Here is a 24,783-nt window from a genome sequence, read left to right on the forward strand (position 1 = left end):
GCGTGTCATGCTCAAGACTTTAATCTTCGTAACACTCTACGAGGCACGATTATTATGATTGTTATTATTATTTCTGTTTTCTGTTTTAGATGAGGAAACTGGGTCTGGGAGAGCTTCGGGAGTTTTTCCCAAGGTCACAGGTCAGAAAGCAAGAGTACAGGATCCAAATGCAGAGTCCACTGCATGACACGGAGGATGAGAACAAGAACGGAAGGAGAAGTCACGGTTAGCGATGAGGACTGGGCTTTGGGGTGGGGGCAGGGAAGGCAACTTGAAGCACTTTGCAGGATGTTGGCCTCGCAAGATGAGAGGAACTGAGCTGGCAACAAGCCGAGCGAGGCTATTTCCAGGCAAGAAGACAGAAGAAAACACTGCATGTCTGGGAGAAGGCTTCATTTACCCGCTGAAGAAAGCGGTGTGTTTGTCCGCTTCGCCACTCAGAGGGGGATGGGAGCAATATGGCAGAGGGTCTTGAATGCTAGGGGGATGTGGTAAGGTCTTCCCGGATCTAATCAGCCATCTGTAAAAGCTAACAAGGCACTGATGAGGCCAAGGTTATATGTGAATCTCCAGCATTCACAAGGGAACCCAAGTGCAAGGTGTTTACGGTTTAGTACAAAGTAATCGATTCCCAGGGCCAAAAAAGCAATGGGAAGCAATGGGAAGTGATTTGGAGAATTGGTATGTGAAGGGAACCAAAGAATGAACACCAAAGGCCGCAAAGTGGTTGAGACCAACGATCTTTATGGAATCAATGGAATTAAATCTAGTTCCGTATGGCTGCTTGTTCTTTCAATTATTGAGTGCCTACTGTGTGGCCAACACCATTCCCAGGACTTGGGATAGATCAGTGAACAAAATACAGTGACCAAACTCCCTGCCATCAAGGAGCTCACCACCTTGTGTGCTTAGTAGTGATTCCCAATCAGGAAGATTCTTAACTCTCAAAACCTAAGATTCCACTTTCATACTGTACTCTTGAGATCCCATCACCCCAAAGAGAAATGCAAATCTCTCTAGCGTGAAGCTGGGCAGCGATGCAGAAAGACAGACACAGCACTTCTGACTCAAGAGCGAGGGCGATCTTACCGCCGGGTGGTTACAAGGAAACTTAAGATGGGCAGGTCGTCAAGACTTGCCTCCGAGCTGGATCATAAAACCAAAAGCAAAACCAAGGTGAAGGATTGGCCGTGTGACCCTTGAAGACGATTCAAGTTAGCCTGGGGTACCCTCTCTACTTTCCACTCCCCAACTGGGATTAACTTTGGAATCTTCCATAACTGTAGAGAAACTGGGGGCTCTCCAATCCTAGCCTGGGTAAACACTACTTCAAGACAAATCGGAATGGCCTTGCACTGTAAAAGCAGGAAAGGCAGATGGGAAATAAGTCCACTCGTTTAGGTAGGAGATATTCTACAATATAGCCTTGTTCTTAGAACACAGCAGAATGAGAGGTCTGGGATTTTCCTCAGAATTGCTAAAAGCAATCTACAGATGAAGAGAAACTGCTAAACGATAAGCTGATGGTCATTGTCTCTCCCCCCACAAAAAAAAAGAAAGAAAGGAAAAAAAAGACACCTCAAGGTAAGTGAATCAGGCAAGAGTCAAGAGTGGGCAGATTTATTAACATTACCCCCAACCAAGGATTTCTAACATTTCAAATTTCAAGTTCCCACAAGCTTCAGTTGTCTGAGAATAAATGTCTAAAATGTCTTTTTGTCTTAGTTATAGAAAGATTCACCAATTTTTTTTTGTGGTATTTTAACAAGTTTGATTTAGCTCCTAGTGACCTTCTCATGCTTTTGCATCACATTTACAGTGATATTTAGGCCTTTGGTGGAAATTTGGCTATATTGTATTTGCATGTAAGAAACATGGGCCTCTTCCACAGTGAGACTACTGACTTTTTGCATGGGTCAAAAAATGGGCACTCACTGTGCCATAGTCCCTGCAGCATTTCCCCACTTTTCTTTTTTTTTTTTTAATTTTTTTAATGTTTATTTAGTCTTTGAGAGCAATAGATGGAGCACGAATGGCAGAGGGGCAGAGGGAGAGGGAGACACAGAATCTGAAGCAGGCTCCAGGCTCTGAGCTGTCAGCACAGAGCCCGATGCGGGGCTCAAACTCACAGACCGGGAGATGGTGACCTGAGCCAAAGTCAGATGTTCACCCGACTGAGCCACCCAGGCGCCCCTCCCCACTTTTTGTTAAGGAAAAAAAAAATGCCACAGATACAGAGGTACTATTTCTTTCTCTCTCTCTTTTTTAAAAGATATTTATCTATGTATTTATGCACTTTAATGTTTATTTTTGAGAGAGAGCGAGCGAGAGAGACAGAGTGCGAGTGGGGGAGGGGCAGAGAGAGAGGGAGGCATGGAATCTGGAGCAGGCTCCAGGCTCTGAGCTGTCAGCACAGAGCCAGATGTGGGGCTCGAACCCACGACTGTGAGATCATGACCTGAGTCAAAGTCAGGCGCTTAACCAACTGAGCCACCCTGGTATCCTTATTTATTTATTTTTAAGGGGAGGGAAGGGGCGGGGGGGGGGGGGCGGGGAGAAAATCCCAAGCAAGCTCCACGCTGTCAGGGCAGAGCCCCATGCAGGACTCGATTCCTTGAACTGTGAGATCGTGACCTGAACGGAACACAAAGAGTCAGACACTTAACCGATGGAGCCCCCCCCCCCCCCCCGCCAGGCACCCCGGTCCTATTTCTAACTTGGGGCTGCACAGAACTACTCTTGAATACACAACTTCCACTCACGCTTCTGGCTGCCCTTGAGTGACAGGCCAGCTCTGCTGCTGGGCACAGCAAAGTGAGAACAGCCCTCCTACCTGCACGGGGCAAGCTTTCTAGAGAGTCACTTAGCCGTGCCACAAAACACAGGACGCACCTCAGACCTCGAGCCGAAAGCAGGAGCGGTTGAGTGCGTGTGAGTGCAGAAGCAAGGGTCCCACAAGAACTCCGATGGCCACAAGGATGTGCATGAGACCGTCGACTGTGGTCCCGGAGATGGCCCGTGTTATTTAGCTGCGTTGGGCTTGCCGTCCCCAAGACTCCGGTCTCAGATTGCAGTTAGGGGCACAAGCCGAAGATGACAAAGGGAGCTCCTTCCTTAGCCTCCTTGTTGGCAGGTGAGGAAGCTAGAACTTGCCTCCCCCAGTGGTGGGTCTAAAACTAACTTTGTCACTCTCCTCTTCCTCTCTACCTGCTCCTCGTTGGCCGCTTTACCCCCTCCCCCCCACCCCGAACTTTTAATAGTCAAGGTAATTTGCCCAATAAAATGCTCCATGTGGATGAACAGTTGTAAAAAGGTACTTATCTGAGCCAGGAAGAGCATCTGATGACTAGAAAAGGAAACGCTATGTTTATTGACATGAAAAAATTAATACTGCAACTTAACTTTGTATTAATATTTTGCTAACCCACGTCCATAAACTTATCCTGGGTATGCATCTGTGCTCATTGGCGTGCGATCACCCCAGCGGTATGCGAAACAACCACATAGAAGGGGCGCCTGGGTGGCTCAGTCGGTTAAGCCTCCGACTTCGGCTCAGGTCATGATCTCACGGTTTGTGGCTTCAACCCCCGCGTCGGGCTCTGTGCTAACATCTCAGAGCCTGGAGCCTGCTTGGGATTCTCTCTCTCTCTCTCTCTCTCTCTCTCTCTCTCTCTCTCTCTCTCTGCCTCTCCCCTGCTCATGCTCTTTCTCCGTCTCAAAAATAAACATTAAAAAAAGTTTTTTTTAACAACCAAATAGTATAAAGCTGGCTCTCCTGCAAAAAGTAAAGTATAAACATGACTTTTATGTGACAGAGTTTGGCCAGTGGGGCAGAATGATTTGCTCAGGAAAAAGCTACCTCAGATCTAGAGATTTTTTGATTGGCTATTTTAGGACGAGGTCTTTAGAAACCGATGTATTCCATGTTTACTATTTCACAGAGTTCAGTAACTGAATGCATTTGGGAATATTTCATTTTCTTTGGAGAATGCCTGATCTATAAAAACAATACTAGGTTCCTAAACTATGAAGTTGGGGGGAGGGAGAACATAGTAAAGTAGGATGGTAAAAATAACTGATTAATAACTTGTCTTAGGTAGTTATTTACGAAAATAAAATCTTGGCCATGGTACAGCATTAGTTCAAAGCCCATTTGGGACCCTTTAAAATTAAAAATACAATAAATTCATATATCATGCACAATGTCTTTTGTGCACTGATTATTGCCATGAATTTAATTCCATCTCTTTCAAATACACCCCCCCCCCCCCACCCAATCAGGAATAGAGTAAAACAAATTTACTTCCAGGCAGTATTTTCTTAGCCTGTTTTGTATTTGTGATCTCAGAAAAACAAAACAAACCTTGGTTCAAAAATCTACTTTGATTTTTCGGCCCAGAAAACCAATTTTGTCTGCTTTTCCCAGCACCACTAAGTGAATTCTACAAATCATTTAGACCACCGAAATCTCTCATTTTACTATGAATTCTGATTCCAGCTAGCACTTAACATTTTTAAAGTGCTCCTGAAAACTGACTCAAGCGAGTTTTTTTTTTTCCTTTTAAAGTCTACACCCAAAACATTTGCTTGCAAAACTTTCTGAATAGGGACATTGCCTGGTGAAACACATGCAGTAGACAAAATATCAAATTTCTTTTTCCAGCTGTCCAGAATCCCATTAGTGCCTCTTGCTTCTATCTGTCTTTTGCTATAATTAGGACGGCTTAGGGTTTATTTGGGCCTTTTTTCAAAACCAGATTTCCTTCTTACCAGCAGCAGCTGTCATTCACAAATACCCTAATGGTGCTGGGAGACTTCTTGTGATTTACATTGTGGTACGGCGATCATAATATGAAATGAAGAGAAACCCACACGCACACACACACACACACACACACACGCACACACGCACACGCATGCACACACAAATACCTTTCATCTAGTAATTTTTAAAAAGAGGAGTCTTACCTGAGGATGAGCACTGCCGTCTGGAACCCCGCTTGTCTCAGATAGGGTACTGACCAACACCCCTTCTCCCTCGAAGTTTGAGTTCCCTCCTTGGGGGGGTGGGCCCAGGGGAATTCGCAGGGTCTCTGTTTCTTGCTGTGCTTGGGCTGGAACGGCACATTCTCCTGCACGGAACTGGGAATTCCAATCAACAGCTTCTGCTTTGGCATGAGGACCGTCTCTTTTATCACTCTGGGCTAATGGGCGCTTAACAGGCTCTTTGGGATAGAGGAGATTAAGGGTGCCTTCTGTCGTGCTTTCTTTCAAGTTGGGGCTCAGCTTCTTGGGTTTTCCTTTGGTTTCTGGCCGCCTCACCCCGGCAGGTATCTCGGAGCCCCTCTTGCTCAATGAAACCTCGTCCCCTACTTTCTTCTCGGCTGCAATCTCCAACCACTGGTCCACCCCTGAGTTTTCTAACTCACCAGACAGACGCTTCATCGCCGTCTCTGTCACCGCTTTATCCATGTTTAGCAGATTGTCACTGGTGAATTCCTCTCCTGCTTGGTGGCTGTCTCTGGTTTCTCTTCGAATTCCTGGATAATCATTTTCAGCAGCCTCAGAAGCAGTGGGTAGTTTACATCTCGCCTGGTCTGTCACTGTAGACGTTACATCCCGGGGAGGCCCCAAGGTCAGAATCATCCCCGTTTGCAGGGATGAGGGACTGTGGGTGGAGGCTTGGCTGCTCCTCACCCCTACTTCTTGGGGTTGTGAGTGATTACCGCAGAAGCCACTGGTGGCATCCATAGGCCCCATGTCATCTGACACCCGAGGCCCACAACCCATTTCACTGAGGAAATGCTCACGCCCACCCGGGCAACACGAACCGAATTCCATCTCTTCGTCATTGCTTTCTAATAAAAAAACCTGCCCAGTCCCCTCCAGGTCCCTTTGCCAAACTGCATTAGAGTAATCCGTCATAACGTCGGAACATTCCAGATACTCTAGGTCATCATCCGAAAACTCCTCGGTGCAGGTTAGGGTTATCTCTGGGCAAAGTTCATAGTCACTGTCAGAGTCTTCGCTGGACACCTGTGGGCTGCCTTGCTGCTGGATCGTGGCCCTGTCACCTGGGCCATCGGATGTGGCCGCCACCGACAGCGGTAGGCTGAAGCTAATGTATTTCTGCACTCTGGCATTCGGATGACCGGACTTTAAGACGTCCTCACGAGGGCCATCACTGTTTAAGGCCCCATCCACTGGCCTTGATCCTTTGGAATGCACTGCCCTGTGGCAATACACATGTTGCTTATCGGGAATATTACTTGATTTAGAAGAAAGCCACCCATCCGCAACTTCCTCCGCGCTATCCGGATCACGAGCCTCTTCGGTTCGCCTTGCTCCTTTAACATCCAAGGGATTTTCAGAACCGGAGGCACCAGTGTCATTATTGGCCAATAACCGGAGCGAGCTTGAACAGCCGAATTTGGAGGACGGGGAGTCAGCTGACACGGGACTACCTGAGGGGACACTTTCTTCGCCCCTACGAGGATGTTCTTTCTCATCAAGCTGGTTTGCTTCTTCCTGCATGCTTGACTCTGCCACATGTTTCCAACCCGTGTCCCCGCCATCTTTGGGGTTAGGGGAGAGCTGTGGGTTCTCTGCCGAGCACTTGACTTCAATGGAAGCAGAACAGCAGATCATTCCAGAACAGTTTTTAGCAGAGATTTGATAAACAGCGGTGTCATCTGGGGTACAGCTAGGATGAAGAAAATACACTTGGTAAGCTGGCCGTGTTTGGACGGGCATGCCAACATTCCTCACATCATGGCACAGAAAATGACCATGGTTTTTTGCTGCACACCCAAGGAGATCTGTGATCTCCCTGGAAAGGGGCTTGTGGTCAGAGTCAGCCAGCTTCTGAGTCCCAGCTGCCCTGGAGCTGAGAATCCAGGAAGCCCGGCATTTTCCGTTAAGACCTTCCCCAGTCTTACCCCAACTTGAAAAATGATGAGAATTATTCAGACGAATGGGGAAACATCTCACACTCTAGTTTCTCCTTCTCTCCTCTTATTTTGAGTCCTTTTTACACTATAGGAATTTGAAAAGGCATTATTTTCTGGAGTGAGACATTGTACACAAGTAACTGAAGTATTCGACCTCAGGCAGTGGACAGCATAAGCAGTAACTTTTTAAGACCATGCTAAGAAGGCATGGTTTTTTTTTTTTTTAATTTTTTTTTTTTAATCCTTATTTATTTCTGAGAGGGAGAAACAGCATGTGAGCAGGGGAGGAGCAGAGAGAGAGGGAGACAGAGAATCCAAAGCAGGCTCCAGGCTCTGAGCTGTCAGCACAGAGCCCGACACGGGGCTCGAACTCACGAACCGCGAGATCATGACACGAGCCCAAGTCGGACACCCACCCGACTAAGCTACCCAGGCGCCCCTAAGAAGGCATTGTTCTTGCCAGGAGGCTATAAAGACGCCACACTGGGATTATGTGTAGGAAGAATGTGCCCTTTCCTCTTCATTTTACATGACTGTGGGGTCTAAACCATGACCCATGAACCCCCTGGCCAGAAACCCATGCCCACATGCCATCCTGACTTACACAGACCAAGCCAGGTGCTTGGCTTTGGCCCAGCAGGGACAAACTTGACTCCTGGATCATGTTGAGCCTGCTCTCCCTGCTCCAGGAGGGACGGTGCTCCTGTGTCCCCTCCCTTTACTGACTGGAGCTCCATGGAACCTTGAACCTAACAGACTTTGCTGACCTCTCCTGCTAGGGCCTTTCTCTGGGCTCTGCAGTCCCAGGAAAAGCCTGTTGCACTGGCTTTATAATTTGCACTCATAGATCTCACTTGATCTCAGTATAGCTGTAACATTGCTGGCCTCACTCTGCATTATCCGGCGCAGAAGTAAATGAGCATTTTCAGAAGGCGGGAGCTGTGGGTTGGCTCAGAATTAGAAGTGATGTTTAGATACTTATTGCCTGATCTGTGTGAAATACGCACACACATCTAACCCAGAAGGATCAGTGTTAGACACCGGATGGCACACCGTCTTCCTTATTCTCCTTCTTCTCGCCGAAGGCACCCCTCTGTCTCCCTGAGCTCATATGTGCTCATAAGCCCTCCACAGTCGCGTGTGCTCACATACGCCTCATTTTCAAAACACCATACGCTAATTCCAATTTTCTTAATATCTTGCCCTTTTTTGTAATCTGGTTCCCAAGTAGAAGCCACACAGGGGTGGCTGAGGGTCACCAAGCTGGACCCACAGCTGATATTCAGATTTGCCCTGGGCAACAACACCGGGAGACTGAAAGTGAGGGTCACTTTCTAGAGGCAACAACACCTGCTGTTCCTGTATACTTCACGAGGTCATTCTGAGGTTCAAATGAGAAAATCAATGTGAAGGGGCTTCGTAAAGCAGAAACTTTATGCTACATATATGCTAAGAATGTAGAAGCTCTGGGGCACCTGGGGGGGGGGGGCTCAGTCGGTTAAGTGTCCAACTCTTTTTTTTTAAATTTTTTGTTTATTTATTTTTGAGAGAGAGAGAGAGAGAGTGAGTGGGGAGGGCCAGAGAGGGAGGAAGACGCAGAATCCAAAGCAGGCTCCAGGCTCTGAGCTGTCAGCACAGAGCCCGACGCGGGGCTCGAACCCACGAACCACGAGATCATGAGCTGAGCCGAAGTCGGACGCTTAACCGACTGAGCCACCCAGGTGCCCCAAGTGTCCGACTCTTGATTGCGGCTCAGGTCATGATCTCACAGGTTCATGCGTTCCAGTTCCATGTGGATGGTGAGGAACCTGCTTGGGATTCTCTCTCGCCCTCTCTCTCTGGCCCTTTTCCTCCCCCTCTCTCTCAAAATAAATAAACTTTAAAAAAGAATATAAAAGTGCTAAAATGATAATCATGTGATGTGATAGAGGTATTAGCTAACTCGACTGTGGCAGTGATATTGCAATATAAATGCATCGAATCAATATGCAGTACACCTTAAAACATACACAACGCTGTATGTCAAATACACCTCAATTAAAAAAAAAGAAAAAGAAAAAGGATGTGAACGTGCTAAGACCAGATTACCTCTGGTCCTCAAGAACTGTGCAGAAGAATCACCAGGAACCTCTATTGAAAATTCTTGAATCAGAATCTGTGGGTAAAAGTCCTGAGGATCTGCTTTTAAAGATCCCAAATGCAGGGGCCTGGGTGGCTCAGTCAGTTGAGCGTCCGACTTCAGCTCAGGTCATGATCTCATGGCTTGTGAGTTTGAGCCCTACATCGGGCTCTGTGCTGACAGCTCAGAGCCTGGAGCCTGCCTTGGATTCTGTGTCTCCCTCTCTCTCTGCCCCGCCTGTGCTCTTTCTCTCTCTCTTTTAAAGTAAATAAGCATTAAAAAAATTTTTTTAAGGTCCCAAATACATTCTGCTACAAATTGTCCTTGGTCTGCCCTTGGAGACATCCTCATCACTTATGCTTGGGTCTCTTCATTTAAGCCAAATTAAGGCTGAACAAAGAGAAAGGGGCCTCTGCCTGAGCTCCACATGGCCTATACCACTGCCTACACGCCTCTTTTCCAGGAGTTCTGGAAGACCTGGCCTCAGCTAGGAACTTACAAGGAGCATCAAACAGTACCATGGGCTACTGGAAAATTCTAAGTAGTTGGGTTGATTTCCTGATTTATCCAGACCAGGATCTCTATGCCAGAGAAACCACCTGCCCTGAAAGTACCAGGACTTGTGTGGAAAAAACAGAAAGGCAGAGAAGAAAGTAAGATAGAGAGATCAAAGGACCAGGTAAGAAAGCAGTAAAGGAGGGAGCACCTGGGCGGCTCAGTCAGTGAAGCATCTGACTCTTGATTTCGGCTCAGGTCACGATCTCAGGGTTCGTGAGATCTAGCCCCGTGTTGGGTTCTATGTTGATCATGGAGCCTGCTTGGGATTCTCTCTCTCTCTCTCTCTCTCTCTCTCTCTCTCTCTCTCTTTCCCTGCCCCACCCCCACCAAAATAAATAAATAAACATTTAAAAAAAAAAAAACAAAACCTACTAGGGGAAACAATCGAATATCTGCGAGAACCTTGTCGGTCACTTCTGGGCTAAGTTGCTCCGTGGCGACTAGAAGAGAAAGAGAAGCTGCAAGGAGGGGACTTCGGTGACAGCAGCTGAAATGGTGTGAGTAGGACTGGGCTTTAGAATCTTTGCAAGATGCTGGCAGAGTGACCTGTGTGCCCCACAGTGATTTGACAGGAATGCAAAAACGTCCCGGAAGAAATTCCCTGAACAATTCATTGCGTTCCCTTCTTGACTGTCTTTCCTTTTGGCTTCCTTTTGGCCGAAGGAAGCAGCAACATTCCTGACTTGCTGTGAAAGTCTTGCCGGAATGACTCTACTTGCTGGAAATTACTCATTTCCATATTTAAAGAAAAAGAGGTACATGTGACCTTAAGTGGGTGGGGCTTCCTCTGGGCTTGAACCCCCTGGGTTGGTCTAGACCAGAGGTTCTTAAATATTATGACGGCAGGACCCCTTTCCACGCTCAAAAATAATTGAGGACTCCCAAGAATGTTTGTTTATGGAGTTATATATCACTATTTACCATATTAAAAGTAAAACTGAGAAAAGTTGAAAACATTTATTCATTTAAAAATAACAAAAATAGGGGTGCCTGGGTGGCTCAGTCAATTGGGCATCTGACTCTTGATTTCAGCTCAGGTCATGATCCCAGGGTCACAGGATCGAGCCCCTCATTAGGCTCTGTGCTGAGTGTGGAACCTGCTTGGGATTCTCTCTCTCTCTCTCTCTCTCTCTCTCTCTGCCTCTGCCCCTCTCCCCCACTTGTACCCTTTCTCTCTAAAATAAAAAGTTTTTTAAATACCAAAAACAAACTCATTACGTGAGCATAAATAACACATATTTTTCTAAAACAAAGTAACATTTCCTAAGAGTGGCATTGCTTTACATTTGTTCACACATCTAATATCTGGCTTAAAAACCAGCTGCTGCTTCCACGTTCGTTGTGATACGATACATTGTTTTGGTTGAAATACATGAAGAAAATCTGGCTTCACGCAGATATATACTTGGAAAAGAAAGGAGTATTTTAATAGTCTTTCCATATGATTGCCAATAATCTTCTTTGAAACTGTACAAAGAAGTGGTCGCAATGTGGAATCTGAAAGCCTATCAACTAGCTACATAAATCCAATCATCTGTATTTTCACATGCGCCTTTACCCACTAGAGAGCTCGAGAGGAGACGTGAGCAGACAGAATAGTCAATGAATTTGAAGGTGATTGAGATGATCCAGTCTTCAGAACAGAAAGAAAAAAGAATGGAGAAAAGTGGGCAGAATCTCAGAGACCTAGGGGACACCACCAAGCTCACAACATGCATGAAGGGAATCCCAGAAAGAGAGGAAAGAGGCAGAAAGCATATCTGAAGAAAGTGGAAGTCCTTAGTTCAGAGAAGGGACTGCAATGATCGCTTAAAAGCTTGGATTTTTTTTTTTTTTAATTGAGGTGTAATTGAAATATAACATTACATTGGCTTCAGATTGACATATAACATTGCATTAGCTTCAGATGTACGTTGGCTTCAGACATATAACATGACATTAGCTTCAGATGTATCAAATAATGATTTGATATTTGCATATGTTAAGAAACGACCACAGTAAGTCTAGTTAACATCAATCGCCACTCAGAGTTACAAATTTCTTTTTCTTGCGATGAGAACTTTTAAGATCTATTCTTAGCAACTTTCAAATATACAATACAGTATTATTAGCTCCAGTCACCATGCTGTATATTATGTTTCCAGGACTTACTTATTTTTTAACCAGAAGTTTGTGCCTTTTAAAAAGGTTTGGGTTCTCATCACAAGCAATAGATACTATTAGGTTTCCTTGAAGTGACAGGCCTACTTTGTTTCTTTTCTTTCCTTTTTTTAAACGATTTTTTTGTGTTTATTTATTTTTGAGAGAGAGAGACAGAAAGACAGAGCGTGAGCGGGGGAGGGTCAGGGAGAGAGGAATCCAAAGAAGGCTGCAGCGAGCCATCAGCACAGAGCCTGATGCGGGGCTCGAACTCACAGACTGCGAGATCATGACCTGAGCCAGTTGGACACTCTACCGACTGAGCCACCCAGGCATCCCTAATGTTTATTTATTTTTGAGAGAGAGAGAGAGAGAGAGAGAGAGAGAGACAGAATCCCAAGCAGGCTCTGCGTTGTCAGCAGAGAGCCTGATGCAGGGCTTGAACTCACAAACCATGAGATTATGACCTGAGCCTAGGTCAGACAATTAACCGACTGAGCCAGCCAGGTACCCTGATACTCTTTGAAATGCCTACATTTCAATCCCCACCGTGACTGCACCCTCGGGTGGTGGCTTTTCCCATGCATTACTTCACATATCTATCCATTCACTATCCCAGTGACACAAACAAAACAGAATGACTTACTCCATGTAGGCTGCAAAGTGGATTTTCCGGCTCAGGTTTCTTCTCTTCTTCCTTTTGTCTCCTGAAGGTCATTCCCCTGCTCCCCAGAAAACTCTCCCCGCAGAATTACAATTCCTGAAACTCAAACCACGCGATCTGACCAGACGCCCCGAAGACGGTTCGCGGGAGACGAGGCTCAAGCTTTTGGCTCGAGGTGAGATGTGGAATCTTCTCTGGATCTCAGGTACTGTTCTAGTTTACTATGTTCTCCACTTCCCAGTGGAGGAAAACAAGTTCTGGGAACAAAATGCCTGCAGTGTTTTCATCGGTGCAGCCAGGAATGCGGAGGTGGGGAGGCCTCCAAAGCCCCCGCCTTCTGTCCCCACCCTGTGGATTTTCTGAGCCTCTCCTGCCCATGCAGCAGGGAGGAGGGAGGGCGCTCTGCTCAGTAAATACTTACACGATGACATCTGTATCCTTGCCAGGTGAAGGTCAAAATATTTTCTTACACTAAGTGTCTGTATTGTATTGCTTCCCTAAGTGCTACTGTCGATTTTATTGATTGGATCATTCAGAATAACTAATGGAGTAAGAAGGGCTTGGGTTTTTTCATGCCCCAAACTTATGTTTGTTATAGAGATGGAAGAATTCTAACATTAGAAACACACAGACCTTCTTGATCACATCTTCTGCAAGCAGCTACGTGTATTTCCAAACTGATGAGGAGTTTCCGCACACATGTACCGATTTACTCATTTATCCAACAGATTTAATGAGCCACCAGTCCGAGGACTGAAAGGGGACTTGGAGCTGTGGCCCTCTGGGGCCTGCCTCCCTCCCTCCCCGCTATGCCCTTCTTTGCTCTGCCCTGTCTCTCTCGGAGCTGACCCTTGAGGCTGTGTCTCCTGGGCTCCCAGCACCGCTGGCTTCTTGCTACCCTGGAGCACAGGGAGGCAGGAGATTGGAGAGGGGGAAGGAGGGGAAAGCCAGCCTCAGGTGGCATTTCTAATAGGCTGCATATACCCCTTCTGCCCTGTGACCCAGAACTAGCAGTCCTGCGGCCTCCCTTCAACGGAGCAGCCTCGGAGACGGCGACTTCCTGCTGACGCGAATCTCTGGGTGACCCCTGTTTGGCTCAGTTACCTACATAACCCCGCATTTCATGCTTGAAAATAGCTTTTGTCTTCTTAGTTAGACCCTGAATGATACAGAGATGATCTAGTTTACTGGAACTGAGGCCCAGAGGAGATGTGACTGCCTTAAGTCACACAGTTAAAAAATGATCAGAAGTGTCTACTGTGTGTAAGGCACTGTGTTGGCCTCCTTGTAGAGGACGGACGTGGTCAATTCCTAGGCCCTTGCTAGGAGCTTCTCATCCAATAAGAGAAATGGCCTATCTATACCAACAGCTACAATGCAGGACAGTGGGTGCAAAAGCTGAAGCAGGCCCAGGAAATACGCAGTAGGACTTTGGCAGGAAAGTTGGTATATGCCTGGGGTTGGGGAGGGGGCTGATCATTCCAGGCAGGAGGGACAGCCACAAGGTGAGCCGCTGGGAGAGTTGTGGGCTCAAAGGTAGAGCCACTGCTTTATTTATCATTTAAACGGGACAGTTTAGAGAATGAAAAGGGACACTACTGATACACCGTGACCACAGGCAGAAACCAGGGCCATCCCAGGGAAACTGAGGCCGACTCAGGTAAATCGGGAGGTACGGTCACCCACCGGGAGTTGAGCAGGGGCCTGGATCATGGGACACTTTCCACCGCAGACTGAGGAGTTTGGACCTCAGGCCCCAAATGGGACTCCCTGGGAATCAGATCAAAGCAGCCATTTAGGGAGGAAGGGAAGCCATTCGGTAAGATGCTCCCCACAAGTGCACGGTGTACCAGAGTGAGAATGGAGGGACCCCGCTCTCCATACGTGATATGGCCTGTGGCCCCCGCTTGAGCAGGGACACCTCATTCTCCCATACGTCCTGTTGGACCTACAACAATATTAAGTCCCAGCCCAGTGTGTGGGACTTGAGAAAGGAGAGAGAAATTGATGGTACAGGACATATTTCCTTCCCCAGGGGACATGCCAATTTTGCAGAGAGAGAAGAAGACTTTCGGGTGTCAAACAGGGAGCGGTATGCAGTTTGCAAACTCTAGCGTCACCGAATCCCCAAAGGCACAATCGAGGCAGGGAGTGCTTCTGGTGCTAGGAGGGGAGAGGTCGGGGTGGCCCAGATCGTCAGACCTCATGCCAGGAGCGTGGAACTTGAGCACAGGGGGAAGGATTACATTTTGGCTGGTGGGAAAGGGGGGAGGGCATTCCTGGCAGACGTACCAGAACTGGACCGAGCAGGTCCTGCGTAAGGGACAGGAAAGAAAGGGCCCTGAAGGACAGGAGCAGTGGGCCGAGAGGCTCAGAGTTCCGCTCAGCAGCATGGCCCACGGGCAGACTGCAGGGGAAATCCTACTTTTCTCCTTCACCCAATTCTGGGCCGATGAGAGAGCAGATTGCAAGGCCAGTATGACACAGGGGTTAAGGGACAGACTTCGCAGCAAGACAGCCTGGGTCCACACGCGGCCCATTCACCGTGTGACGTTGTCAAGCTACCGAAGGACAATACCTGTACCTACACCAGAGGTTGACATGAGGACGACGGTAGATAATTACTAAAAGTGCTTAAAGCAGGGCCCGGCACGTAGTAAACACCGACCCGGTAGTCCTCAGCTCTGGCTGCACATTATAATCACTCGGGATGCATTTTAGAAACAGCAGGGCCAGAGAATTTTTAGGGCAGCGAAGTACTCTGTAGGATACTATAATGGCGAATGCATGTCATGACACATTCATCCAGAAGCATCGAATGCACAACACCAAGAGTGAATCCTAATATAAACCACGGACCCTGGCTGATAATGACGGCTCACGGAGGCTCACCGATAGTTAACAACCGTAACGCTCTGGCGGGGGGATGTTGACAGTAGGGGAGGCTGTGCGTTGGGGGGCAGATATGAAAACTGTACTTTCTTCTCACTTTTGCAATGGACTTAAAACTGCTCTAAAAATGAAGTATTTCAAAGGGGGAAAATACCAGGGTCAGGGCCCTACCAAAAAAAGCAATGAAGCAGCCTCTCGAGGGTGATGGGCTTTGCCATGCGTATTTTTTAAAGCTTCCCAGGTGATTCTAAGGGGGAGGCGGAGCCCAGAAGCACCTAAATGAATCTTAGCTCTCGTATGGTCATGAAGGAGGTAGGGGAATCGGTAAGTTGATGGAAGAGGAAGTATCTTTGCCTGGGTATGTATCAGGCGTGATTTCTTGGCTGTATTTTGGCACAGAAGTGCTAAGCTTTTGACAGGCTTTTGAATCTCTGGGAGCCATGCAGGCTGACCGGATATTCTTTAAACGTTTTTTTCATGTTTGTTTATTGTTGAGACAGAGAGAAACAGGGCATGAGTGGGGGAGGGGCAGAGAGAGAGGGAGACACAGAATCCAAAGCAGGCTCTAGGCTCCGAGCCATCAGCACAGAGCCCGATGCAGGGCTCAAACCCACAAACCGTGAGATCATGACCTGAACCAAATTCGGATGCTTAACTGACTGAGCCACCCAGGCGCCCCAAAATTACCTGACTTTTTAAAACATTTTTTAATGTTTATTTATTATTGAGAGACAGAGAGAGACAGAGCGTGAGCATGGGAGGGGCAGAGAGAGGGGGAGACACAGAACCCAAAGCAGGCTCCAGGCTCTGAGCTGTCAGCACAGAGCCCGACGCCGGGCTCAAACCCACAAACCACAAGATCGTGACCTGAGTCGCCTGACCAGATATTCTTTAAATAAGAAATGAGCAAATGGACTTCCGAAGGGAAAAAAGCCTACAGCATTATTACCATCAGGGTTAGTTAACAGCCAACCAAACCCTCTTGGCAAAAGAAAACTCAAGCATAGCCGGAAATAGTCCCTACCCACCACCCAGGCTAGCACAATGCCCAGAATGTGTCCAGAAATCTCAAGGTACATTGGGACAGTAGGAAAGCTCCTACATTCAGTTGTAAATCCGTCTATGACAGACAAGGCAGCTTGAGAGCAGGACCGAGGACAACATACCAGCAAACACTGGAGCACCCAGAGCTCTTTTATAAAAGCAAGTCAGCTTAGAATTTCTGAAAGACCAGCACTGCTAACTCATCAAACACCCGGCATGCCCCAGACCAAACTCTGGATTTTCCCACCCAAACCTGTTTCTTGTCTCAAAAATATTTCGTTCTACCCATCGCTCAGGGGGCACGCCTCAGACTCCATTTCTCACCCCCGCTTCTGCATCCAATCCAGTGGCAACTCCTGGCAAATGGGTCCAGAACCTGGCAGCTTCTTGCCACCTGCTCCAGGACCACCCTGGATTGGGCCACTTCATCTCTGGTCTGGATTATGGCATTGCTGCTGCTGGGGGGTCTTCCCCGCCCTGCCCGGCCTCCTCTGCGGCCACGGTGACCTGGCACGCTCCCATCTCCGGCTTCCTGCTGCCCCTGCTGGTCCCTCTGAGAACACTCTTCCCCAGCACAACCCCACCCCTCTCCCTCTCTTACCCTTCACACCTCTGCTCATAGCACCTCAGCAGAGCCACCTCCTGTCCTGAGACTCTTTCCCTCCCCTTTCCTCTTTGTCACCTGACACTACTGATTTTTCTGGCATCGTTAATGCGCGACTCTTCCTCTCTCCCTGTCCCATGAGACCAGGGTTCACTGTGCTCTCTACCGGGTCCCCAGGGTCTTGATCAGCCCTGGCATACAGTAGGCCCTCCATTAATCCTTATTTTTGAAGGCAGTCCTCACGATCACTTCTTTTTGAGTTATACTCCAGCAACATGTTAGTAGATTCTGTTTTAGAGGACAGCTGGGGTGCAGGGAAATGCAGGGAGAGAGGGAGACACAGAATCCGAAGCAGGCTCCAGGCTCTGAGCTGTCAGCCCCGAGCCCGATGCAGGGCTCGAACCCACAAGCAGCGAGATCGTGACCTGAGCCAAAGTCAGACGCTTCACGGACTGAACCACCCAGGCGCCCCTAGAATGTCTGGCTTCTAATCCTGGCTTTGTTCCTAACCAGTGGTTAAGAACCTGGATGAGTCCCGTGATCTCTCTGGGCCTTGGATGATCTATAAAGTAAAAACCAATTGGGTCTGACCAATTAAATCAGACCTTCTGAGGGGTAGGACCTGAGTATCAGCATTTTTTAAACGTAACAGAGAGCCAGGAGCGGGATGGTCTGCAGAGCCGGGCTCCCCGTGTGTTACTGGGTACGGGAATCGCCGGGGATCTTGTTAAAACGCAGAATCCGATGAGGGCCGGGACGCAGGCAGTCTACCAAGCTCCGGGGCTGTGGCGGCTGCGGCTGCCGCTGCTCTAAAATCAAGTTTGAAGGCAAGCTCTGCGAGTCACTTCCAGCCAGAGGACTCCAATATCTCTAGAGGGTGAAAGTCCCCTTATTAAATTCTCAGAAAAACATAGCAGCTGTCACTTGACTTGCTGCTCAATTTGAGCTGAGTTCCAACTAAACAAATGCCTGGCAAGCTGCCCCCGCAGGCAGGAATGTGGGTGTTAGAGCTGGTTTTGCATATATATATATATATATATATATATATATATATATATATATATATATATTTTTTTTTTTTTTTTTTTTTTTTTTTTTTAAACCAACTGCTGGACCCAGGCAGGAAGAATGCACGAAATCAGACCCGAGACATTCTCTCTCAAAAGCATCCTGGGAGACCTGCGGTCAGGGAAGAGGCCATCACCATGTGACTGTGTCTCTTTGTCTGCCATTCTGCCGGAGGCTTGGTGCTTGCTAGGTCCCGCTCTGTCATTTGGGCCATCTCACCACGCCTCTGCAGCTCTCCCATCGCCTGGGACCTGGGCATGAGCAGGTGGAGCCCCTGGCAGCTGGGAGGAAATTATTTTACAATTTTACTATTATTTCCTGGCTTCGCAATCCTCTTCAACAGCGTGGCCTCTAGAGTTAACAGCTGGCCGACCACCAAGAAGCCACAGTAATTCAAATCGCGTCCTCCCCGTTCACATGGCTGCCCATGGAATGGTTCTGCAAGGAAGGACACAGTTTCCTCGACCCTGGGAGGGTCCCTGGATGGGTCTGAAAATTAAACTGACAAGGACGGATTCACATCTGCCTTTCATTTTTGAGTTATACTCCAGCACACACGTTAGTAGATTCTGTTTTGGAGGACAGCTGTGGTACAGAGAAAGGCATACACTGAATTTTTACACGGACGGGGGAGCCTTCCCAAGAGAATGGAGACCCAAAGAAGTGACGCGAGCAGGAACCTTTTATACCTTTTAGACAAAGAACCAGTAAGTTTGTGAAGAATCGATAAGACAAAAGGGTTTGGGCTAGAGGTAGCAAATGGTGAAGAAGTAACTAGGAAGGTAAGAATGAGTTTGACAAGGTTTGTATGGATTTCTTGGCCCCCAATTCCCTGTCTCTACTGATAAAAATGTCTTCCCTCGCCCTGGCACCAGAAATATACCCTTCACACAGAAGTTTTATGACCTGTTACAGGGAAGAAAGGAGAGGAGGGTTGAGATGTGGGGCTCAGACCTTCAATAGAATAAAAATTCTGGTGGATCCTAACAATGAAACACTAAAAAAAAAAAACAAAAACTGGTCGGCAATAAAAGGAATGAACTATCGACACACCAGAGGACACAGATGCTTCTCAAGATAATTATGTGTAGTGAAAGAAGCCAGATACAAAAGAGTACGTGCTCTGTGATCTCATTTATATAAAACTCTAGAAACGATGAGCTAGTCTCCGGTGATAGAAGGCTGTTGGGTTGCCGTGTGAGGATGAGTGGGCAGAGAGAGGCAGGAAGGCTGGGCTGCAAAGGGGACACGGAGAAATTGTTTGAGGGTGATAGATACGTTCATCTTGATAATGGTGATGGCTTCACGGGTGTGTGTATGCATCAAAGCAAACCAAATTGGACACTTTACATGTAGAGTTCACTGTGTCAGTTACACCAACGCAAAGCTGTTAAATGTACATATATATGCACACACACAAACACACACACATTATGTGAAAAATAAAGCGAGATAAGAAAGGTAGGACATCCTGGGGGCAGACAGCGCTATTGGTGGCTGGGTCAGAGAAGGTCTTAGTGATCAGGGGAGTTGGAGCAGACATGAGAACTAACCATGGGGCCGTGTGGGAAGAGAACATTCCACGTAGAAGGAAGACAAAGTGCAAGGCCATGTGCGAGCAAGCTGCTAGACCTGACTCATGTCTCTGAGTTCGGAAATGGCTCAGAAATGAGTTAAGGCATCAAGATCTAGACAAAAGAATTGTCCCAAGGTTCACATACAGTTTTGCACCTGCCCTGACCACCCAGGTAGAGTCCATGCCTTTAGCCTGAGCCTGGCTTCTTCTTCTTCTTCGTTTTTTTTAATTTGAGAGAGAGAGAGAGAGAGAACGTGACTGTACAAGTAGGGAGAGGAGTAGAGGGAGGGAGGGAGAGAGAGAGAGAGAGAAAGGGAGAGAGAGAGTCTTAAGCAGAGTCCATGTTCAGCAGGGATCGCAACACGGGGCTCAAACCCACGATCCTGGGACCATGACCTGAGCCAAAATCAAGGGTCAGATGCTCAACCAACTGAGCCACCCAGGCCTCCCAAGCCTGGCTTCTTAACATCAGCTCAGGAATCTGCACAAAGATTCTCATTCAAGAACTCAGAGATCTGTTTGACCCCATCTTCTCTGAAATGGGCAGGCAGCCTGATTCTACTTTCAAATTCATGACCAAGAATGACTTGTGTCTGACAAAGTACGGACCTCAGAGTGGAAAGAATAAACACTTGATAAGCATCTGCTAAGTTCCAGGCACTGTTCTAAAAGCCTAATGTGTATTATCTCATTTAATCTTGACCCAACCCAGCAAGGTAGATACTATTAGTATTCCTATTTCACACGTCTAGCAACTGAGGCAGACAGAAGATAAGCAACATGCCCAATTAAGAGGCAGGGCCAAGACTTGACCCCAGGCAGTAACCCTTGAGCCATCCCTCATAAATACCCACACGTGGCCTCACAGAGTGTTGCAAATCCCTGACTCTTACTCAGTAGCCCCATATCTGCCTCCACTGGCCTGGTCTAGGCCTGTCCCCATACATGGCTACGATGACTTCCACATTTAGGGAAATCTATGGACTGAGCTGTGTCCCCCTAACATGTCTATGTCGAAGCCCTAACTCCCAATGTGATGGTATTTGCAGATGTGGCCTTTGGGACGCAATCAGGGTTAGATGAGGCCATGAGAATAGGACCCTCATGATGGGATTAGTGCCCTTATGAGAAGACACAGCAGAAAGCTTGCTCACCATATGTAGAGACACAGCAAAATGGCAGCTGTATGCCAGCCTGGAAGAGGGTTCTCATCAGAACCCCCCATGCTGGTATCTTTATCTCAGACTCCAGCCTCCGGAACTGCGAGAAATGAATTTCTGTTGGGTAAGCCCTGTAGCGTGTGGAATCTCTGAGCTGACTAACACAGGCAGGGTCAGGTGGACCAGGCCAGGTCCAACCCCCTCTCATGGGTCCAGCTCATTCTTGGGTTCATCTGGGGCTCAGGTGTGGCCTAGAGGAGGCACTCAGGTTGGCCTTCCCCACCCATATGAGGGGGACTCGGGCTGAGGTCTGGGCTGAGAGTTTGAGATGCTGGGACTGCACCAACCTTGCAGGACTCAGAAGAAGGGAGAGGGCAATCCAGGCAGTTCAGAAGCGATTAGAATCTGGAGGCAGGCAGAGAGGAGGTTCGGGGTCCAAGTAGCCCAGAGAACTAAGAGCCAGGTGAGGAGGATGGGTGGAGGCAGAGGCAAGAGAAGCCCCCAGTGTGATGGGGCAAAGGTGGAAGTAAGTTTCATGGAAGCCCTTGGCTAAGTGCACGAGAGGTGGAAAATAGGGCTGTGCTGGCCAAGACAAAGACACATGTTCCCAAACCAAACTTTGTTCTTAGTGCCTCCCCCACCCCCACTCCCAACCCCCTGCCCTGCGCCTCTCCCTTCAGAGGTGGAGCAAAGCCCATGCCAGGACTCACAGGGCCTGACTGGTTCCCCCTTTTCCCTCAAGGAGCTGTCTGCCCTTGCCAAGTACCTTCCTTACGATGTCCCCCTTTATTTTTTTTTTTTATTTTTTTAACGTTTTATTTATTTTTGAGATAGGGAGAGACAGAGCATGAACAGGGGAGGGTCAGAGAGAGGGAGACACAGAATCTGAAACAGGCTCCAGGCTCCGAGCTGTCAGCACAGAGCCCGACGCGGGGCTCGAACTCACGGACCGCGAGATCATGACCTGAGCCGAAGTCGGCCGCTTAACCCACTGAGCCACCCAGGCGCCCCACGATGTCCCCCTTTAAAGAGGGAGTCGGTCAAATGATTGCTAATACTAACGCCGTGATTTTTCCATCAGCGAGACTCCCCATCACGTCGATCATCAGAAGCGTTGGGTCACGACTCTATAATTACAAATTAAGACGGAACCCCAGTTGGCCCAAAACTCCCCTAGTGTTACTGGTCTGCTCTAAATCCTCAGAAGGTGTTGATGGAGTGGCATTTACAAAGATATTTAGCACATGTCCAATTTCCAGTGATGAGTGCACCTTTCACTGCCCTGATGTCTTGGGAGGGGCTCTTGGATCAATCTGTCACCTGCTCCCAAGCTAGCATTGATTTGCCCCGGGAGCCAGCACCGTGGGGGGAAGCAATGGCCCAAATCCAGCCCCCAGGAAAAGATGAGCGTCCCACAGTGTGGCTCCCATACCCATGCACACACTTACCTGACCAAAGTCAAAACCAGAATGTCAGGACAAGCTGTGGATTCTCAGCACGGAACTATCACCCTGGGGACTAAATGGGAGTTTCTCATCAGACCCTTAGGACTCATTCAAGAAATGCTCCAGGCGAGGTCTGAGGAATGAGTGGAATGCTGAATTCATTCAAGAAGAATGCCATCTATCTGGGCTCCGTGCTGGGAACACAGAGGCCTTCGCGGTGCCGAAAGTTCTCCCAGTCACCCTTAAGACTTACTACACCTACTTAAGCTCAAGGGAACACGAAGTTCACAAAATGCTTTCCTACCTTGGATAAAATGCCTTTTCTGTCTTAGCCAAGACATAACAAGATTCAGTCATCTTTATTTCTACCCCATGGTTCCTTGATGAAACACGTTAATTATATTTTATCCTCCGAGAGGGAAATAGCAGGGGGGGAATGTTGCCAAACTCCGCTATCCTTCTCACCTCACCTTATTTTTTTTTTAAATCAGTTCCAAAATTAAGTTCATTGTGGGGCTATGTTCAAATTGCATAAAATAACTATTATTTACAGAGTATTCTAAATTCTTTGCACATGTTGGTTTCCTCCCCATACCAATCCTATAAAGCAGGTTTATCATTATCCCCATTTTGCAGATGAGAAAACTGAGGCTCAGAGAGGCTAAGTAACTTGCCCCAGATGGTACAGTTTGTAAGATCTGGGATTTAAATCCAGACGACTTGGCTTCAGATCCTTGCTCTCCATGGTGCAAATAACCTCCTGTCCTTTATGAGCAAGGTTGATGGTGACAATTCTACTGTTAACAGGATATGTGCCTTGAAGCGTTTCTTTCGGGAATAGAGATATTCTTAACTGATTTTCCTATTCTTATTTGCCCAGACTCTTTCTCGACCAACAACGCATGTGTTTTAGATGTTTGGCAAGGAGCTTGGTTTTCCCTGGGTGATCGTGTATAGAAAGAGGGTTGATGACCTCCAGGAACCAAAGTCTTTGGCTCAGACAACAAGCACGTATTGACAACTCTTTGCTACACACCAGAGACGCTTCAGGAATATAACACAGTGTCCCAGCACTCCTGGGGGCTGTCCACCTAGACGTGAGGAATAACTAAAAAGGCTAAGACATCATTAAAGTCACAGATTCCACCATCTAAAAAAACCATCCAAACAGAGTTTCTCATAAACATGTATGAGAAAAACAGCTTCAACTTCCCCGTGTGGGTCGCTGCTCACCTGTTAAATGTCCACATCTTTCCTATCTTTGAAAATCCACCACTGATTCGAACACTTTTCAAAACCATTCATACAAAACGATCCCGGCTCTAAATACAGCTACCACAAGCTAGGGCAGAGTGATTCTTTCAGAGTAATTCTGGAACCATGCTGCTTTCAGGGAGCGGGCAGTAAAATGATATTAATTACTAACTAGTTAGCATTTGTTACAAGCCTAACGCGCACGTTGCTGACCATTCTGCGTGAAGAATCTCACCTAAACCGTCCCCCGAAATCATTTTATGAAGACACCACAGCACAGAGAAGTTCACGGACTCGCTCAAGGCCACACAGCTAATAAGTCGCAGGGCACGACAACAGCAGAAATGTGGGCCTGGAAGAAGAACCTGGAGAACTGTGTCGTCATTGACAAGCACATGAGGCTGTGGGGATCAGAAATAACAGAAATCCCAGTCCCTGCTGCCCCTACGAGCTGACCTGCTAACGAAGAAGGGAGGACAGAAGCGAGGCAGAAGGCACTAGCTTCACACAGCCAATATCGACCAGGCGGTGAGCAAAGAGTCCCGTCTTCATGGAGCTTTGTCCAGTCAGGACACAGACAGAAGCCAAATGAAAGCATAATGGACAGGGAAACAACATTGCGTTAGTGCTGACCGCGGCCTCAAAGAAGGCCTCTGGGAAAGTTCCTCTGGGGTGGAAACAGCAGGGAGAGAGTGACCTACTCCAGAAAAGAGCAGCTGTTTTCAGGAGTCAGGGCTTTGTCCCCGAAGCTCCCGGGCATCTGAGTGCTGTGCTGTCCCCTGCAGGGAAGGGGCCAGTGGGCCTGGAGAACCACAGTGGGAGAGGGGCCGAGTCCTTTGTGGTGGGGAGGGCAACGTTTAGCAACGTAGCAATGTCCAACGTTTAGCAGCATCCTTAACCTCTACTCAGTAGCACCCCTTCCAGCTGTGACAGTCAAAAATAGCTCCACACATTGCCAAATGTCCCCTGGGGGTAAAACACAAGTGACCCGGGAAACCTTCATATCGATTTTTCCATCAAAATCTCGAATAATCGATATCCAGTTTGAGGCATAATTGGAAAAATCTTCCTTGCCTCCTTGCCCCCTTGCCTCCCAGGCCGCCCAGGTGAACTCAGCTGGTATTTTGGGAGCCAGGGCTACATTATCACAGAAGTCAAGGTCGGCAAATGGCAGCACTTTTTTTTTTTTTAAGAATGCTCAGATAACTATGTATTCGCTTCCCAGAGCTGTCATAACATATTACCACGGAGAGGTAGCAAAAAAAAAAAAAAAAAAAAAAAAGAAAGAAAGAAAGAAAAAAGAAAAACAA

The 24,783-nt window shown here is 47.7% G+C and overlaps 1 protein-coding gene, 1 long non-coding RNA gene and 1 other non-coding gene across 8 annotated transcripts in view; 1 reads left to right on the forward strand and 2 right to left on the reverse strand.

The window, feature by feature from the left end:
• The window catches only part of ALPK2 (alpha kinase 2), a 117,067-nt gene that overhangs the window by 69,075 nt on the left and 23,209 nt on the right, over window positions 1-24,783 (reverse strand). For 5 of the 6 annotated variants that reach the window (XM_053902773.1, XM_053902771.1, XM_019463912.2 and 2 more), the window contains one exon: window positions 4,969-6,703. In XM_053902773.1, the coding sequence (XP_053758748.1) occupies window positions 4,969-6,703 (1,735 nt within the window). Of the gene's footprint in view, window positions 1-4,968; window positions 6,704-12,412; window positions 12,511-24,783 lie in introns of those variants that run through there. The other variant, XM_053902774.1, reaches the window with a different exon arrangement.
• Window positions 1,197-23,489, forward strand: LOC109275668 (uncharacterized). Its single transcript, XR_002084302.2, has 3 exons — window positions 1,197-1,584; window positions 12,480-12,635; window positions 23,100-23,489. It is a non-coding gene; the product is annotated as an uncharacterized LOC109275668 (long non-coding RNA).
• Window positions 2,417-2,500, reverse strand: TRNAQ-UUG (transfer RNA glutamine (anticodon UUG)). Its single transcript has one exon. It is a non-coding gene; the product is annotated as a tRNA-Gln (tRNA).

This window comes from Panthera pardus, unplaced genomic scaffold (genome assembly GCF_024362965.1).
Source record: "Panthera pardus isolate Hobbes unplaced genomic scaffold, ASM2436296v1 HiC_scaffold_15, whole genome shotgun sequence".
In the NCBI taxonomy this organism is placed as follows: Eukaryota; Metazoa; Chordata; class Mammalia; order Carnivora; family Felidae; genus Panthera; species Panthera pardus.